The sequence below is a fragment of the Leishmania donovani genome, chromosome 36 (genome assembly GCF_000227135.1).
Source record: "Leishmania donovani BPK282A1 complete genome, chromosome 36".
Taxonomy (NCBI): Eukaryota; Euglenozoa; class Kinetoplastea; order Trypanosomatida; family Trypanosomatidae; genus Leishmania; species Leishmania donovani.
Window position 1 is genome coordinate 974977 of NC_018263.1, and position 17432 is coordinate 992408.

Genomic DNA, 17432 nt, shown 5'->3' on the forward strand with positions numbered 1-17432 from the left:
GTGTTTTGTTTTTCCGTGGTATGTTGCCCACGCAGCTGTTTTTGTTTCAAGAGCCCTGGACTTTTTTCTTGCTTTGCAATAGTTCGTTAGTTGGCGCGTGTCTCCACTCCTCCCCAGGCACTCTCCTGCGCGTGTGCGCGGAAAGGATAATAACGAATAGTACAACTTTCGTAAACGGAAGTTCCCTTGACCACTCATACGAACGTACACGTGCGAGGAAGGCCAAAAAGATTAAGCAGAGGCCGGCAAGGAGTCCGCTCAGTGTGCCGGTAAGGTGGTCTTTCCTGGGGGTGTGTCCAGTAGTCCCGGAAACTGCGTGCCTGTCTGCCTATTTGCCTCTGTCAACGTGCGCACCTCTGTTTGTCTGGGTGTGTTTTCGTTGTCTCTTGCATTGCCTGTATAGCCATGTCGGGTACCAGTTTCTTTTTTCGGTTAGTGTTTTCCAGCGTGTAAGACGACGCCCCAGCCGGAGGTGGTGGTTCTTCAGTTCAGCACAGCATTCGATAGACATACACATGTTGGGCCATTCACGTCCAACGACGATAACCAAAAAAAGAAAACAAGACATCTGTGCGAGAAGGGAGGGATGGCACGCAACAACAACCAAAAGCGATAAAGCGTAGAGAGGGCAAAAACGGGGTACGTGTAGATGTGCGCGTGTGTGTGTATGCTCAGCCTCCTGTTTTTCGTTTTGGCTTTGTGCGTTTTGTTGGGCGTTTCTTTTCTCCGCCTCTTCCCCCCCCCCCCTGCTCTAGTTACTTGATTGTTACGTTCCGATTGTTATGCTGTCTGTGCTTGTGTGTGTGTGTGTATCTGCGTGTACAGACGCATGAGCCGCATGAAGGGCAACATCACTATCATCGCCGCCCTCTCGACCTCACGCCGTTGGCAGCGTAGATGCACAGCGAAGGCCCGAGCGCATAGTCTTTACACAAATACTTGCACAGACATAGACGAAGATGGTGCACCGAGAAAATACAATCACCAATGAAAAAAGAATGAAAGCTTCAGGGTCGGTGACCCCCACCCTTCTGTTCCTGTGTTGCTTTTCGCTTCTGTCTGTTCCATATTGTCCTGGTTATTTTCTTTGACCTTGTGTGTTGGTGTGTGGCACTTTCGGTGTACCTCTTCCTCACTTCTGCCCTCTCCAGCAAACGCCTCCTTGCATGTCGGCAGAGAGAAGGCGAAGCACCATGTGCGTGTGCGTCTGTGGGCGCATATTATGTGTGGCTGCACACGGAGAGGCGGGCATACGCTGGCGGGCCCGGTACGGAGAAGGATTGGCCACTCACCGATTCGCCCCCCCTGCCCATACCCTAACGTACGAGCAACTTACACATTCATGCACCATAGTCGAAAAAGATGCTTGTAGTATTGCGTAAGAACGTTCTGAGATGCGGTAAAGAAGCAAACGATTTCAGATGCATACGCATACAACTGTGCATGCACGCCAAAACAAAAAGCAGCTCATGCATAGGTATGTACGCGCACACGCGTGTGTGTGTGTGTGTATGCTTGTGTGCTTGCGTCGTGATCAGAAAACAAAACAAAACCTTCGCAGCTGAAGACTGCAAAAACAAGAAGCACCACAGAGGGCTGAGAGCGGCTGCATTCGGAAGCGCATGCAGAGAGGCGCGCCTTGTTGACCGTCAACACGCATGCGAGCTTATGAGTGCGGGAGAAGCTCGGTCGGAAGAGGGGGTAGTGGAAAGAAGTCGAGGAAGTTTTGTCCGCTTATGTGCGCGTCGGATGGCTGTAGAGCCTCCCCTCGCCCTTGTCTCTCCCTCCCTAATGAGCTACTACGCCCACCCCTCCCTGCCGCACCTCGCAGTGCGCTGCCCGGAGGGACGTATCAAACAAGCGGTAAAAAGAAGCAACTTCATGAGGCAGCAGAGGCGGCTGCTACGGACCTCCCTCTCTCATCCTTCCCCGCCCGCCTCTTGCGCACGGGAGAGTTGCGCTGAAGGTGCAATCCTCGATGCCCGCCCATGGGGTCACTCTCCTTTCATGTATCTCATTTTGAGCCTCATCTCTCCCGTGTGCTTCTTTCTGTCTCCTTTTGTTTTCCGTCCTCGATGATGTGGTCTCTGATGCGTTTCTTTGCCTTTGGGGCGTGAGTACGCGTCCAACTTGAGGTACCCCCGCTACGCAAGCAACGCGCGCCGCGTTCGATCTCTCTCTCTGTCAAGTCTATTCGCGCATCAGCACGCACACGCACGCGCGCAAGCCTGCCACCGCGCGTGAGAGCCATGCTGAGCGGGAGTGAGCATCACCTGGTGGCTGTGGCCTTTCAGTCCATGGACCCCAACAACACCGGTATGGTTGCCCTAAGCGAAGTCAAGAAGCGGTACTTCGCGCATGCACACCCGCGCGTAAAGGAGGGCAGCATGGCGCCATCCGCCGCACGCGACACGTTGGACTACCATTTCGGCGTCTGTGCTGCCGACCACGAAGGCAGCATCACCTTCGATGAATTTCTGGCATACCACGAAAAGGTCGCCGACGAGGCATACGACGAGCACGTTGGTGACGTCGCAGCCTTCACGGAGAAGACGATCATGGGGTTATGGAGGCTCGGCGACGTGTTGCTGCCGACAGGTGTGCGTCCCGCCTTTCCGGTAACGCAGGCGCCGACCGGGTTTTACGCGGTGACGCTCATGACGTTGGTTTGGGTAGAGCGTAGGCAGATGGATGCGTCTCCGGCTTCCGCTCAGCAATCCTCCAGCAGCGGTGGCGCCGCTCACGATGACCTCTTTGTGCTCCGCGGGATCAAAGACGTGGTCCGCCCCATCTTTACCCGCGGTGACCTGCCAGACGAGCTGCAGGGCTACTTTGCATACCCGGAGGAGCTGTCCGGGATGGCGATAGACTATGTGGCGCCTCGCTTGTCGATTCAGCGATGGTACGACTTCACGTGGGAGTACTCGGAGGGCAAGTACTGCGGCGTCGAAGGTATCATCTCCACCCGTGTAGACCTAGAATCCTTGCCTGCTGGCCTACGGCAGTTTGTCTGCGAGCATGCCACAGCGGTTTCGCGCGGCACGACATGGATGCAGACAAGGCTCATGATGAACCCCATGTACAAGAAGACGAGCTCCGCTTACGGATGTGGCGTCAGCGAGGAGTGCCGCAAGATACATCACTGGAAGGTAAAAACGTTTGAGGGGAAGCAGTACGGCAACCAGTACCAAGGCCTGTGCGGTAAGTACTTTTCCAAGTTGGGGGCGCCGCTGAAGTCCGGCGCCGCCACAGGCATGAACATATAAAGAAGAGTGCCGGTATTGAGGTATGTGGAACTGAAAAACCGCGAGGGGCAATGTGTGAACCGCGCGAGCTTGCGCTTCGCCTGTGGCCCCTCCTCAGCTCTCTTGTGCGATGCCATGCAAGAGTGCATGGGTAGGTGTGGCAGGAGAAGGGGGAAGGGCTGCGCCGTTCGTTTGTTTTCCTGGCCTCCGCCGCGGTCGCATCCGCTGCGCGCAAGGCTTCTGACGATGATGGCACGTGTGTTGGAGGAAAAGAGGGGCGGGGGAGAGAGAGAACTGCTCTGCAGTCTCTCTCTCTCGTCAAACCGCCGTGTCTTCCCCACCCATCCACTCCCGCCTCCTCGCTGCCGCCACCCTCATCGCTGCTCGTCTGCGTCTGCCTTTTTACAGACGCGCACAGTCGTCTTGTTCGCCAATCGCCTCATGACGTTTCTCCCGTTGGTCGATGTACACAATGTGATTTGCACCTTTGGCGAACCCCAGCGCCGTTAGAAACAGATGTATGGAACAACCTTCACAAGGGAGGGTGTTGCGCGGCTAGCGCAGATTCTCGACTCTTCCTTCTTGGAAAGGAGAGAGAGGAAGTCGAAAGTTGCCCTTCCTGTTTTCAGCCGCGTGCCTACGGAAAAGGACTTTCCCGTTCCCTGCGTTGTGTCTCTCTCTTTCTGCGTGCGCATGCCGCCACCCAAGCTCGTGTGCATCTTCCCTCTTCGAAAGTTGAAGGCATCACAGTCGTACGGCTTTCCGCCCGGCTGCAACGCCCCAGCCTGCGCTGCGATGCTCCGAGTCGTTTTGTTTGTTTGTTTCGTCTTACCTTCTTCACACCCTCACCCATCCTCGGACTCAACGTCGCTTTTCCTCTTCTCCTTTCCCACCTGCACTCGCCACCGTTTCGCCCCTATGTGGTTGCCTTTCTGTGTTACACGTAACCCCACCCCAGAACTGTACGTTTCTCTTGCTCTCGTCATCCTCGCACGAACACCACAGCACATTTTTTTTCGTTCTTTCCTTTCCGTCCCCTATCCCTCGTGCACACTGACTTCGCCTTCACGGTTTCACCTGCACAGCTGCGCAGCGTTGGCGTCATCAGTAAGGACTACGCCAACTCCCATCTCAGGTACTCCCTCGTCATTCAAAGCATCGCAGATGAGATCTAATATGTGGATGTGATCCAGGACACCGTCACCTGCATGCCTCGCCGCCTCGTTCTTGTCGCTTGCCGTAACAACCGATCTCGCTGATCGCGATGTGATCGTGCTGTCCGCCGGACCGCTGCCACAGCCGAACTAGATGCGCCTCGAGACGATGTTACACACAACGGAAGTGGTGGCTTACGTTGTGGCAAAGTCCAAGGAGCGCCTCTGGTAAACCTTCATGAGCGTGCTTATCTGCATCTCAAGCCCGGCGAATGTGGTAGCCGCTTCCTTGCAGAAGGCACTGGGCGTCCAGCTGAGGCGCTTCATCTGCGCCGGCATCTACCTCAACTCAGCTAGACAGAACCCGCTCCTGGCCCGGGAGTTGAAGGGCAGCGTATCGCCGGTGTTTATGTAATCTGTCGCCATGCTTAGCGAGAGCGTTGGCAGCTGCATCGCGGCGTGGTCGAATGTCAAGGTAGGCAGCATGTTTCTGGGCCCACTGCCGCGCTTACTACCGTGCCCCCTGCTGCTGGAAGGAGAGCACGGCGAGAAGGCTGTGTTTGAGAACGTCCCGGTAGTCATTGGTGCCGCCGGGGTCGAGGGCATTATCGAAGGAGTGCTGACGGAGGAGAGCGCCGGTTTTCACCACTTCGGCGACATTGCTTGCCTTTTTATGAAGAAGGTCATAAAGGCGCATCCCCCATCAGGCGGGAGCGCGCCTGCCCGTCTGTCTGTGTGTGTCTGTGTATCTCCCGCTGTGCCTGCCTTCTCTCGCCGATCCCTTCTCAGTACGCTTCAGCAACGAGGGAGCGCACGAAGCGATCTCGCGATGGCGCAGAATAATGAAAGCCTGAGCACAGCTCATCAAAACCAGAGGATGTGCAATCAAGCAAGGAACGACCAGTTTTGATTGCAGAAGTCCAAAGTTACCTCACGCACGCCGATGCATACACAGATGCATACTTTCCTTCTTTTGCCAACGTGAGAGAGGAAAGAAATGAAAGAAAGGAAAGGGCCTTACACCGAGGGTCATACCGGCAGGCGCAGATGCGTGTATGTGCCGCCTCTACATACGAGAGTGCGGCGCCTCCTGTCCGTCCCAGCTGCCTGCCTCACTTCTCCGTGTCACCAGCTGTGCCCCTTCCAGTCTCGTATATGGGATCGCGACTCGGTCAGTCGACTAGGTTCTCGTCAGACGCAATGTGCAGGCCACTCCGGGGCTTCGGCCGCGGTATCTCGTCCCAGCGGCTGGCGGGCTCAGCCTCCGCAGAGCACCAGGGATGTTCCGAGCATAGGTGTGCTTGGCACAACACGACACGGTCACGCGGTGGATGGACAGGGGCGCCGTGTGTGGGGCCCTTGAAGCGATGAATGCACGCCGCCGGCACCTGCGCCCCCTCCCTCAGCGGCATGACGATCGCGTCATCCGCAGTCAGCATCTCCATGTGCGCAGAGCGTCCGCTTTTCCCCCAAGTCTACAACGCTCACGGGGTGCGATCGGTGGCCGGCGTAATCGTTGTCGAGCTCCGCAAACGCGAGGCCGTGGCGAGGCTTGACCATACATGAGAAGCTCATCGCAACTCAACGGAAACGCGCCCTCCCCTGCGCCATGAAGACCACATTCGCAAACAGAATGTCTCCGTCTGGCATACTTCCTATCGCGTGAGAGAGGAATGGAGTGGCGTGGGACCAGCGGAATCCGGTGTGATGGACTTGTGAGTATCCAAATGTTTCTGCAGGCGCCGGCGTACTCACCTGCTGGCGTAGGACAGCGAGGAGGAGAGGATCACGTGAGAGAGAGAGAGCTCTGTCAAGACCCACTGCCAGGCCGCACATCCTTGTCGGGAAGAGGGCGCACCTGGGTGTGGGTGTGGAGTTGTGGATTTATCGTTGTTCCACCCCCCGCCATGCGAAAGGGCGGAAACTGGAGTCTGGCCCCACTACGAAGGGAAAGATAAGTCGTGGTACCGTTACAGCTCTTCTTTTGTCTCTCTCTCGCGCCTCCGGGTTCCCCGTGTGCGCCGACGCGGTTCGGACTTCAAAGGACTTGCCTTCGGACGCGCTTCTAGTCTTCCCTCGTGGATAAGAAGAGCAAGAAGAAGAGGCGCGAACTTTTTCGTCGTGCTCCTCATGTGTGCCCATGTTCATCACCTTTCTGCTACTTTTTTGTTTTTTTTTCAGGCAACGGTTCGCTCGACGCCACCCTTGCTGTATTTCACGTCCCCCTCCTCCTGGCGTGTCGTTGCAGACTCAAAGTGCACCCGGCCGAGCGTTCTCTCCCTGTTTTGTGTTTTCCGTTGTCTTCCCAGACACGGTGAAATGCGCGCAGCATTCCGCAACGGTGTATGTGTGTGTGTGTGTGTGTGTGTGTGTGTGGTTGTACAGTGTGCTTCTATGTGCCAAAAGGTGAAAAGGAGAAGGGGTGACGTATTCCACGCAAGGACGCTGAAGCAACACCAAAAATGGTAAGTAATGTTGGAGCTGGGAAGTTTTCTTTGACTCTCTGCCCCGCTCCCTGATGCTGTGACGCGTGTGAAGGATGCGCGCCTGTTGTGCAACGAGGAGTCTGTGCGTGTGTAGATGTTGGCGAGTGGGGGTTTCCCTTTCTCGTGCCGTTCTCTCGCTGACTTTTCGGTGGATCTTCCGTAGCACTCAGGGTCGGTTCCCACTACACAGCTATCGCTGAAGTTCTCTCGACCCTGCGCGCACGCTATCGATGTACTCTTTTCCTTGATGCGCTGCTGTCTCCTTTCACCTTCATCTCTCTCCCTCTCACCTTTTCTCGGCCCCACCTCCGTCCAGATCACCCACAGTTGTGGCTGCGTCTATGGTGGTGTGCGTATGTGTGTGCTCCTTGGATGTTGCTTGCATATTTTCTTCTCGGCCTTCGTTGCCCTCCTTCCCTTCTCGCACCTCGATTACCTCTCAAAGTGCGTACACACGCGAGGCCATCGAGAAAGAGAGCGAAGAGTGCGACGCGGCACTTTTTTTCCTTCTAGTTTCGCTTGAAACCGCCGCTCTCTCACCCTTCCTCGCCCTGCTCACTCACTACTGCGACTCCGCAAGCGCAGACAACCACCAGTATCATCAACAGAGGTGAGCATCATCGTTTTTTCACTGTTGGGGCACTTACAGGCCTCCCTCTTTCTCTCTCGATTCGCCTCCTCTGCAGTCGCGCGCGTCTGCGTTGTGTGTAAGGGGGGGTTCTTAACTTCTTTCTTTCCATCTATCTCTTCTCTGCTGTCCTGAGCACCCCTCTACGTGTTGGTGCCGTGCGGAACGCGTTGCGTGAGAGCCTTGCTGCCTGAGTGAGCGATCGCGGGCTTCCTTCCGCTCTGTTTTACTCTACCTCCGCGGGTGTCCCCCCCCGCCCCCTTGCTCAATCTATACCCCCTCCTCTATTTTGTCATCCTTACGTGCGCTGGCCCTGGTGCGCATGACGCACTCGTTCAAGAGGCAGCAACATCGAAGCACGTCACTGATCTCAACAGCTCTTCTGTGGTTGGTCTTATTATTATTGTGTGTGTGTGTCTTCGTATCTTTCAGATTTGATCGTTGGGCCCCTCCACTGCTGCACAAGCACACGTACACGTCACTCTCTCTCTTTCCTTCTCCCGGCGGCATGACTGTTTCCCTGCATACCTTGATCAAAGAATGGGAGGTGGTGAACGCGGAGCTGTATAGGGCCTCCCTGGAGTCGCACCAGCGTTATTCGTTCCCGGAGAACAACCACGGCCGTTCAGATAATAGTGATTGCTCTGCGGAGGGAGGCTCTCCCTCCCCTCCTCCACTGTCCAGCACCACCACGTACGCGCGCGTGTACAGCCTCCTCTCACGCGTGCGCCACATCGCTGAGGACGCCCGATATAACTCCTTCCGCATTATACAGCATCTCCTGTGGGTGACCATCGTCGCGTGGGCAAATCAGATGGCAAACGCGTCCGGTGATCTTATTCGGCTTCCGAGTGGACTGCAACAGTACTACGAGCCGTCCCCAAGGTGCTCGACACGGCGCGACGGCATAAACGACGGCGCAGCTGGCAAGACAGTGCCTTCGGCGTCCACCCCGGTGCAGCGGACATCATTCCCATGTGCCTTGCTCCCACCGTTAGAGTTTTGGGATCCCAGCGTGCTGGAGGAAATGGCAGGCGCATCATCCCCCGAACCACAAGTCGTGCGCGACGCCTCTCTCCACCGCGCGCCGAGCTTGCCCGAAGTGTGGAGCAATGCCGTTCAACACATATTTGCGCTGTGGTGCGCCACGCCAATCGCTGGCTCTTGTGCAGGAGCTGCGCAGCCATGCACCGCCCAAAGCGCTTGCGGGACTGCGTCACCAGGGACGCTAGAATACGCGCATGCCTGGGTCATTGTAGCGCAGCACTATCACCGCTTTAAATCGCTGCTTTCTCTCTTCTTTCTCCGCTACGACGTGGTGCTCGAGGACGCAGAGGAGCTGCTGCAGCGGCGAGGCCGCCAACAGCTTCACGAGCAGCAGGATCGCCGCCTCAGTGGCCTTCACGATGAGGAAGTGCAGCGCGCTGGAGCACATGTGGCCCGGCCGTCGTCGCCTCCGCTGCGTCGCCGCGGCGGGACTTCGCTTGTGTCATCTTTAAGCATCAGCCCTGAAGGTGCGGCAAGTGCCGCAGGTGCAGGCAACAGCATGAGTCGCTCCAGTGCCCCTGCAGCCCTGTCTACAGATCGAGAAGCTACCAGAAACACCGACAAGCAAGCTCGTCTGTCGGCGTGTCTTCCCTCCTCCCTCCCCAGCACCTCCAACCTTCTCGGGCATCTCATGCGAGCCATTGTGAACGAGAACCTAGCGAAGATCCACGAAGTGACTGGTGAGATCCTTCTCTTTCTCTTGCTACCCCGCGTCCACCGCGCTCGGCTGCGAAACCAGGTCACGACACCTGCTAGCGGCACAGGCAATCCCGGGCAACGGTCGCATTGTGCGCCGCCGCAGGACAACACAGCGACGGGCGAGGCAGATACGGGAAAGGAGGCGTCGTTGGCATTAGCAACGATGCGGCAGCTCTCTGGCGTGTCTAATGGGCACAGCGATGTGCAAGACGACGATGACGATCGCGTCGTCTGGTCATCGCCGCCCTCGCCACTGCTCTCATACACAGCTGCGTCTTTCGGTCACGGCAACGGCGACGCGCCTGCGCCAGCTCCCAGGGCAGGCACACTTACCACGGGCCCCCGCGTGAGAGGACGGGCGCAACAAGAGGAGTACGTTGCGCGCAACGTCTTCAAGCTTCTTCTTCTGGTTGAGCACTGCCGGGTGCACGTACTCCAGCGTTGGCTCGTCGAGAATGGAAAGCGTGTTGCCTTCTTCTATGGTTCACAGCTTGCTGCAAACCTTTTGGACAATGCAGCGGGACAGCAAGCTGCCTTTGCCCACCATCCCGCGTCCTGTGACCCCTCCGTTGCGGCCATCGCCACAACTCGCACCCTCGCGGGTGCGAATCGAGTACTTCGCGAGACGCTGCAAGCGTACGTCCGGCTTCGTGCCAAGCTGCTCTTCCTGAACGCTGGTACGACGCACTTTCTAGACGCCCTGACCCCGTGGGGGCGGACGCGCATGCTGGAGAGCCTGAACGCTTTCCTCTGCGGCTTCTGCGGTGTGGTACTGCCCTCCTCGTTTCCTTCGGATGGCGGCGCGCCTGACAAGAGCACCATTGAATCCTCCAAGGAGCCGCCGAGCCAGGCAGCGTCGTCGCCGCTCGACGGCCGCGACGAGCCGGTTCTCTTCTCCTCGACGAGCGCCGCCGTCTCCGACTTTGTGCAGAGGTGGGGGGTGCCACTCTGGGTCGCCATGTGCGACGATACACAGCAGCGTATGGAGGCGCTGAAGCATGTCGAGCAAAAGCGCGCTAAGCGGCCAAAGCACTGCACGCCACTACCCGAGAACGAGCGTTTGTGCGTCATGCCACCCGCCAAATATCAGCAGCAGCGGCGCGCGATGGAGGGGTGGTCAGACGGGGACATGGGCGAGAAGGACCACTGGCGCGGCGGTCCGTGCAATACGGGCACGTCATCGGCGCCCGTCACGTCTTCCTTCACCACCGCAGCCGTCAGCGCCGTCGATGATGATCGTGCCGAGAAACCCGACACGCGCGACCGTCACTCTGTCGCCTCTGCCGAGCTGGAGGATGCTGTGTCGCGCACGACTAGTATCGCTTGGCCGCCGAGGTCTCCGACCGTCGCGAACGAAGGCGAGGACGGCAGCGGCGGCAGTGGCATCCACCCCCATGGCGGTGCCGAGGAAGCGGATCGAGCTTTCACTCGCCGCCGCGGCAGAGGACTGGATCTGAAGCGCGTTCTGCATCAGCAGCAGCAACGTCGCGCGCGCCTTGGTAGCGTGAAGCTCCCGCAGCGAGGAGTAACGGCAAGTAGAGTTGGTGCCCCACTCGCGAGCAGCGAGGATGGCGGCGGTGACGTTGTCGAGAGCCTCTACACAGGGGAAACCGTATCAGCGGGCGACGATGGCTCTGTGTCCGCAGCCGCCGTGGGTGCAGGAAACGGTGGCGGCAACGTGGGTCGTCTGCGCGACAACAACGGTGCGGCCGCGACGGAGGAAAGACAACGTGATGGTGAAGATCTCACGATATCTGCCGGCTCTCACGCGAAGCGCTTTTCTCGCTCCGCACAGCTACACCAGGTAGCCACCTTGCCCGATGAAGGCTTCCCGTGTCTTCTCTACCTAATGCCGCGCCGTAGCCGCTTCGCCATGCTGGACAAGGCAGCGGCGGCTGTGCAGCAGCAACTCTTCACGCGCTTTAGCGCCAATGTGCAAGCCTACCTCACCGACTACCTGATGGAGTGCGAAACGGCAGCGGCAGCCGCCGCCGCCGATCAGCACGCAGCCTCAGCCTCGCAGAAAAAGAAGCGAGAGAAAGCAGCTCAAGTGACGGCCATGGGAGGGCATGCGGGTACCGGCACTGCGGCTACCTCCTCCATCGCCGTCGTCACACCATTTCCCAAACCTGTGCTTGCCCGCATGGTCTTCCTCTTGGAGATGACCTACGCTGCGTTGCAGGGGCGCGACCGCGCTGCGAGCGAGAGCCGCGACAACCACACCGAAGCTAATCACGCTACCGTTAATGGTGGCAGTCGGCGCCCGCTGATGGAGACAGGCCTTACCGCCACTGGGCAGGAGCTCGGCGCCGCCATTCTCGAGCAGTGCAACGGCGAGTTTGACACTGTCGTCTCCACAACGCTTTCCGCGCCAACGTCGCCAGCCCTGCTGGCCATTGCTGCCGTCCGCAAAGGCTTCCAAGGCTTCCTCATCTCCATGGAAAAGCGCGCCGTGCTGGCACTGGTGCAGGCACTGTATGGCCTCGTACAGCAGGGCGCGGCCCAGCAGCCGCCCGCGGCCCAGCTGGACGCTGTGGACACCATCCTGAATATGGCCTCGCTGCTGAACTCCAAGGACATGTTTGTGCTGCTGCTGAAGGGCTATCTCGCACCGCAAGTGATGATGTGCCGATCGCAGTCCGAGTTTTTGGTGGAGTCACAGGTGGTGGGCCGTATGGCCTACCGCCTTGGCGCGGCAGTGGCGGCGCCGTGCATTACGCTGCTGAGGGACCTGCAGCTGGCCATGTTCGATCCCCGGAGCATGATGAGATCGCCGTCTCGCTCTGGGGCACGCGCAGACCTTGCGGAGGATCGGGAGCTGAATGCTACATACGGGAGTCTAAGCGGAGAAGGCAGAAGAGGCGACGGCGGCAATTTTGGAGGCGCAAGTAGCAGAGACATGGCCACGGAATGTGCGCAGCTCGCGGCAACGCGAGACGCAGAGACGCTGGGAGACATCCGTCCCCTGCAACACGGCGCCTTCGGCCTCATCCACCGCGTTCGCGTTCTTTGTCAAGCCTGGTGGCAGTCGCACACAGCCGTGTTGCTGTCTTCCCGGCGACTACGCCAACTGTGGGAGCAGCACCAGCTGCTAGACGAGCGCATCGTCGACGCGGTGTTGAGCGTCGAATGGCAGTACGACGGGCACTCTGAACCATTTCGCGGCTACGGGCAACACGTCAGGCCAAGGGAACGCGAGAGCAGCAATCCGTTGCCTCCTCCGTCATGCAGTAGTGGTGGCGGTGGCCCAAAGAGCCTTCGGAGCAGTCTCAGTGACGCTCCGCAGGGCAGTCATTGGCGGCACGGCGACGGAGGCCAGAACTCTGGACCCCTCGCTGCAGGGACGCAGCTGCGTACCGTGACGGCAGCCGCGGTCGTGCGCGGCTTCTCCTCGGCGTTGGGCAATGCAGTGCGTCGCACAGGCCGCCAGGCTGGTGACTTTGGTTACGATGACTCTGACAACGAATCCGAGGACTACAGGGAGGCGTATGGGGGACTGCTAACGCTGAGCACGCTGCAGCAGTACCGCAGCGCGTACGCGCCGTCAAACTCGCCGTACAGAGGCAGCAACCTCTCGTCTGTTGGAAGCCCCGGTGCAGTGGGCGGTCCAGGTGCAAGCGGGGAGCACCAGGGGACTTCCGATGGTGGTCAAAGCACGACTGTCGACGACCACGCCTCAACTGCCGTGCCGGCGGACGGGCAGCTGGAGCGGAGGCGGCTACGTTGGCCACTGGGCAACGGCCAGCTGGCCTTCTACATCTTCTCCAGGGGCGCTGCCAGCGCTTGCCGCGGCGTCTCCCAGGCCGTGCAGATCGTCGGACCCCCACTTACATTGCTGGTGTGTCAGCTACTGGACCGCGCAAGTGAGCAACCGTACACCTTCGACGCGCTGCACAAGGCGCTTCCGGTACAGGCACCAAAGCCGCTGCTCGCCCATATTCTGCACGAACTTGTCAAGGCCGACGTCGTCGTGCGCAGCGTGGCTGCCGGTACCCGGCAGCTGACGTATCAGCTTCGCGATGATACCCGCGAGGTTCGTCAGCGCAAGGTCATCGTTGACGTACGCGCCGCTGCGCGGCAGCAGTGGGTGACGCAGACAATGACTATGACGGCCGCAGACGCCGCAGACGACGGCGAAGACGACGGCTCTGAGAGGGGCGGTGCACGCGGCCCTGCTTCCCCGGGGAACCCGACGGAAGCAACCACTTCTTTTCCCACGTCATCACTGAAACCGGCGCGGCAGGGGTGCCTCGACGCACCTGCCAAGGCGAAAGCTGCACCGAGCGCTTCAGTCGATGAGCCGTCGTCACCGACATACTCGGCCGACAGTGCACACAAGATCAAGGTGTGCATTGTGCGGATCATGAAGGTCGAGCGCGTTCTCCCGCATCGTGAACTGGTGGAGCGTGTCGCGCTCGCATTGGAGGGCCAGTTTGTGGTCACCCCCAGCCAGTTCAAGCGCTGCGTTACACACCTCATTGAGAAGGAGTTTCTCCAGCGCGGGGAGCAAGGGGAGTATGTGTTCGTATCGTAGCTGGTATGAGGTTCGAAAGAGTGTATGATTGGGCCTGCATCAGAGCGCGGCTGTACCAGCGGAGGAGAAAAAAGCATATGTCTTTGGATGTACACGCACTCCCCCGTTTCTGTGGACCTGCGTGTAGCACGAGACATGCATCCTTGTTTGCCAGCGAGGGGTGATCGATCTAGCCTAAGAACACACAGATGCATCCTTGGCGTGTCGCAACATGGCAACTACATCAACAAGTGTCCTCGAGTCGTGCAGACTGCCGGGCGCCACGTTCACGTACTCGCGTTAGAGTAAGGGAGACCTTGTCACCCACTGCACTGCGCGCTCGTGTTGGCGCAAGTTACGAATCTGTGTTGTATGTGCACTTCTATACACTTGTTGGCGCTGCCTTGCTCGTCATCTCACCATCTCCACGTCTCCCTTCTATGCATTCGTGTTCATCTCAGCATCTTCGATGTCGAGAGCACACGCGCGCACAGCTGCACAAGGATTATATCTCTCCCTTTTTCTTTTACCGCACCCGTAGTTGGTTCCACGCATACACAGAGTCTGCAGCACTACGCTTTTTGCACGTGCGCCATGCCGCCGACGGCGCTGAAGAGCTACATGGTCGAGCTCTCTCGGTACATGGACGCCTTCACGTCTGCATCGGGCAAACCGCAGCACCTCACGATTGTTGGCGATCGTGTCTACTGGACGCAGGGCAAGCAGCAGGAGCTGTACTCGGCGCCGGTCGGCTTGGAAGTCGCCGAGGCGGTCCGTGTCATTGCCTCAGAGGAGCAGGAAGTCGGGGAAGAGGAGCAGCTCACCAAGGAAGAGGAGATGCTGCGCGAGCGGACGCGCAGCCAGACGACGGGCATCAAGAATTTTCACGTTCGCTGGAGTGATGGCGCCATCTTCTACACGAGCGGCGTCGAAGTGTATGTCTACTACCAGAACGGGCCGCGTGCCGGCAAGACCCCTCTGAAGCTGTTCGACTACATGTCTGAGGAAGACAAGACTCACTTCAAGGCGATGGGCAGCAAGCCAAACCTCTTTGTGCAGGCCATCAAGTCCTTTGACGAGTCGCACCCGAGCACCCACACCGTCATGACCTTTGTCAATAATAACAATGTGTACAAGGCAACCCTGACGGAGAGCCCCGCAAGCGAGGAGGCGCCACTGGCCGTCGCCGTGGAACAGATCACGCACATCGGCGACGACCTGCACCAGTGCGGTGTGGCGGATTACATCATCCAGGAAGAGTTCTCGCGGTACACGGGGCACTACGCGACGGACCGGTACATCGTCTTCTCCTACATCGACTCCTCCCACATGCGCTCTGTGGCCCTGCTCAGCAGTCTGGGATCTCCTGAGGTGCCGGAAGCGGAGCCGGCGTGCCAGACCTACGCGACAGAGACGGAGGAGATGCCGTACTCCCGTGTCGGTGACCCGAACGCGCGCACGACACTTGTCGTGTACGACATCGCCACGAAGCAGATGCGTCTGCTCCCTGACGTCGCCATTCGAAAGGCGGCACCGTGGACGGAGTACATTCTTCGCTTCGGCTTCAAAGATGCAGAAACGCTTTATGTCTCCGTCGTGAGTCGCGCACAGGAGGACTACGCGGTGATGAGCTGCCCCATCGCAGCGCTGCCCACCATCGCCAAAGAAGAAGACCTGCGGTCCCTCTACAGTGACACGGGCGGTCCAGTCACTGCGAACATTATTGGCGATGCCGCCGCGCCGGGGTTGCACGTGGAGTGGAAGCAACGCATTGACTTTGCGTGGGTGGAGTGCCAGCCCGGGGTGCCGGTGCACTACGGCAAGGTGTACGACGTGCTTTGCCGCCACGCAGCAGAGACGGAGACGGCGCACTACCACCTCTACGCCCGTCCCGCCGGCGACGGCAATCCAGAGGCATGGAAACCGCTGACGGCGGGAGCGTGGAACGTGTGCGCGGGCACGCAGCATGTGTGTGAGGACCGCGTGTACTTCCTGGCGAACGCCGAAGGTCGCCTGAAGCGCACGCTCTACTCCGTGCCGCTCTCGCTGGAGAGTGCGCCGCGCATCGCCGACGCACTGACGCGCCTCACTCCGCTGGACGAGCACGTCTACAGCTACTGTGTCAAGGGTGACCATCTCTACTATGTCTCCAGCACCGCCGCTGCACCGGCGAAGCTCTACGCGAGCTGCGTCTCAGCACCGCAGAAGAGAGCGGAGGTCACCGTTCCGTCATGGATTGCCACAACGCCAGGAACCGACCCGGCCACAACAGCAGATCCAACCCACTACTTTGGCGGCCTGCCGGTCGTGACTCCGCAAATTGTGACCGTGACGAGCCGTCGTGGGGTACCACTGAGCGCAGCGGTGTTCGTCTCGCCAAGCGCGCCAAAGGATGCACCAGGGCCACTAGCTCTGCTCATCTACGGCGGACCACATGCGCAGCTCGTGTTCGAGAATGACTACGAGACCCGCTGCAAGGCCCCGGTGCAGGTATTGCTGCAGCACGGCATCTCTGTTGCTGTAGTGGACAACCAAATGAGCAACGCTAACGGGTTGCGTGACTTGAGCATCTGCAAGAAGAACTTTGGCAACTTCGAGACACACGACTATGTCGATGTGACTCAGTACCTCTGCAGCACGCCGGCGTCCGAGAGCGGTTGCCCCGCCAACTTCCGTTTTGACGCGAAGCGTGTGGCGATCTTTGGCTGGTCCTACGGCGGCTATGCAGCCCTCCTCGCCATGTGTCAGGCGGCGGATGTCTTTCGGATCGGCTTCGCGGGTGCGCCAGTTGGCGACTGGAAACTGTACGACACAGGCTACACAGAGCGCTACATGGGGACCCTTTACAGGGAGGACAGCAGCGCTGAAAGCGGTGCATCGCGAAACAGGAACGAGGCGTACATGACGTCCACCATCAGCCATTACGCCGGCGGCTTTCCCGAGGAGTGCAACCGCCTCTACATCGCACACGGCCTCCTCGACGAGAACGTGCACTTTGGCCACAGCTGCCACGTGGTGAAGGCATTAATCGACAACGCCAAGCCGTACAGCATGCTCGTGTACCCCGGGGAGCGCCACGGCCTGCGTCAGAACCGCCAATCACGCTTGCACCACGACGCACTTCTCGTCAAGACACTAGAGGAGCAGCTCTAGCACAGAGGCCTAGAAGAACGGGAAGAGATGATCGCATTTCTGTCAAAGTCACCTTCTTTTTACGCCTCCACGTCATGCTTTTACTGCCGCCGACGTCTCGCTATCGGAGACGAGAAGCTGCAGATCTTATCCGCCATGTTTGCCAGTGTACCATTGAGGGTCTCCTGAGGGTGTCGCATGTTCTGTTCTTGAGCCTTGTCGCCTTGTGTTCGCCTCCGTCTCACCTCCTCGTTCATCCTTCGTTTCGCACATGCCCTCCTCTTCCACTGATCCACCTCGTGATATCGGCCCTTCCTCTGCTCTCTCCCAGAAGGCCTACACCGCTTCTGAGGGCAGGGGGACGCACCTGACTGCGTGGTATCACAGGATCCAGTGCCCTCACTCTATGTGTGCGGAGGCCAAGCAGCGCCCCTCCACCCCCCCTCTATCCCTGCCAAAATGTGAAACCACCCCTGGTGGTTGCAGGGTCATGCGCCTACGACATGGGGGGAGGTCAGAGCGATGCAT

At 59.0% G+C, this 17432-nt stretch overlaps 3 protein-coding genes across 3 annotated transcripts; all 3 read left to right on the forward strand.

The window, feature by feature from the left end:
* Positions 1-2249: 2249 nt before the first annotated feature.
* On the forward strand, positions 2250-3266 carry LDBPK_362530 (hypothetical protein, conserved; the record flags this gene model as incomplete). Its single annotated transcript, XM_003865320.1, has 1 exon — positions 2250-3266. The coding sequence occupies one exon, from the start codon at positions 2250-2252 to the stop codon at positions 3264-3266; it is 1017 nt and encodes a 338-aa protein (XP_003865368.1).
* Positions 3267-8021: 4755 nt separating this feature from the next.
* On the forward strand, positions 8022-13793 carry LDBPK_362540 (hypothetical protein, conserved; the record flags this gene model as incomplete). The annotated part of the gene is made up of 1 exon (XM_003865321.1): positions 8022-13793. The coding sequence occupies one exon, from the start codon at positions 8022-8024 to the stop codon at positions 13791-13793; it is 5772 nt and encodes a 1923-aa protein (XP_003865369.1).
* A 573-nt stretch (positions 13794-14366) lies between these two features.
* LDBPK_362550 (dipeptidyl-peptidase 8-like serine peptidase, putative) lies at positions 14367-16925 on the forward strand (the record flags this gene model as incomplete). The annotated part of the gene is made up of 1 exon (XM_003865322.1): positions 14367-16925. One exon carries the CDS (start codon positions 14367-14369, stop codon positions 16923-16925), a length of 2559 nt encoding a protein of 852 aa, XP_003865370.1.
* Positions 16926-17432: the final 507 nt, after the last annotated feature.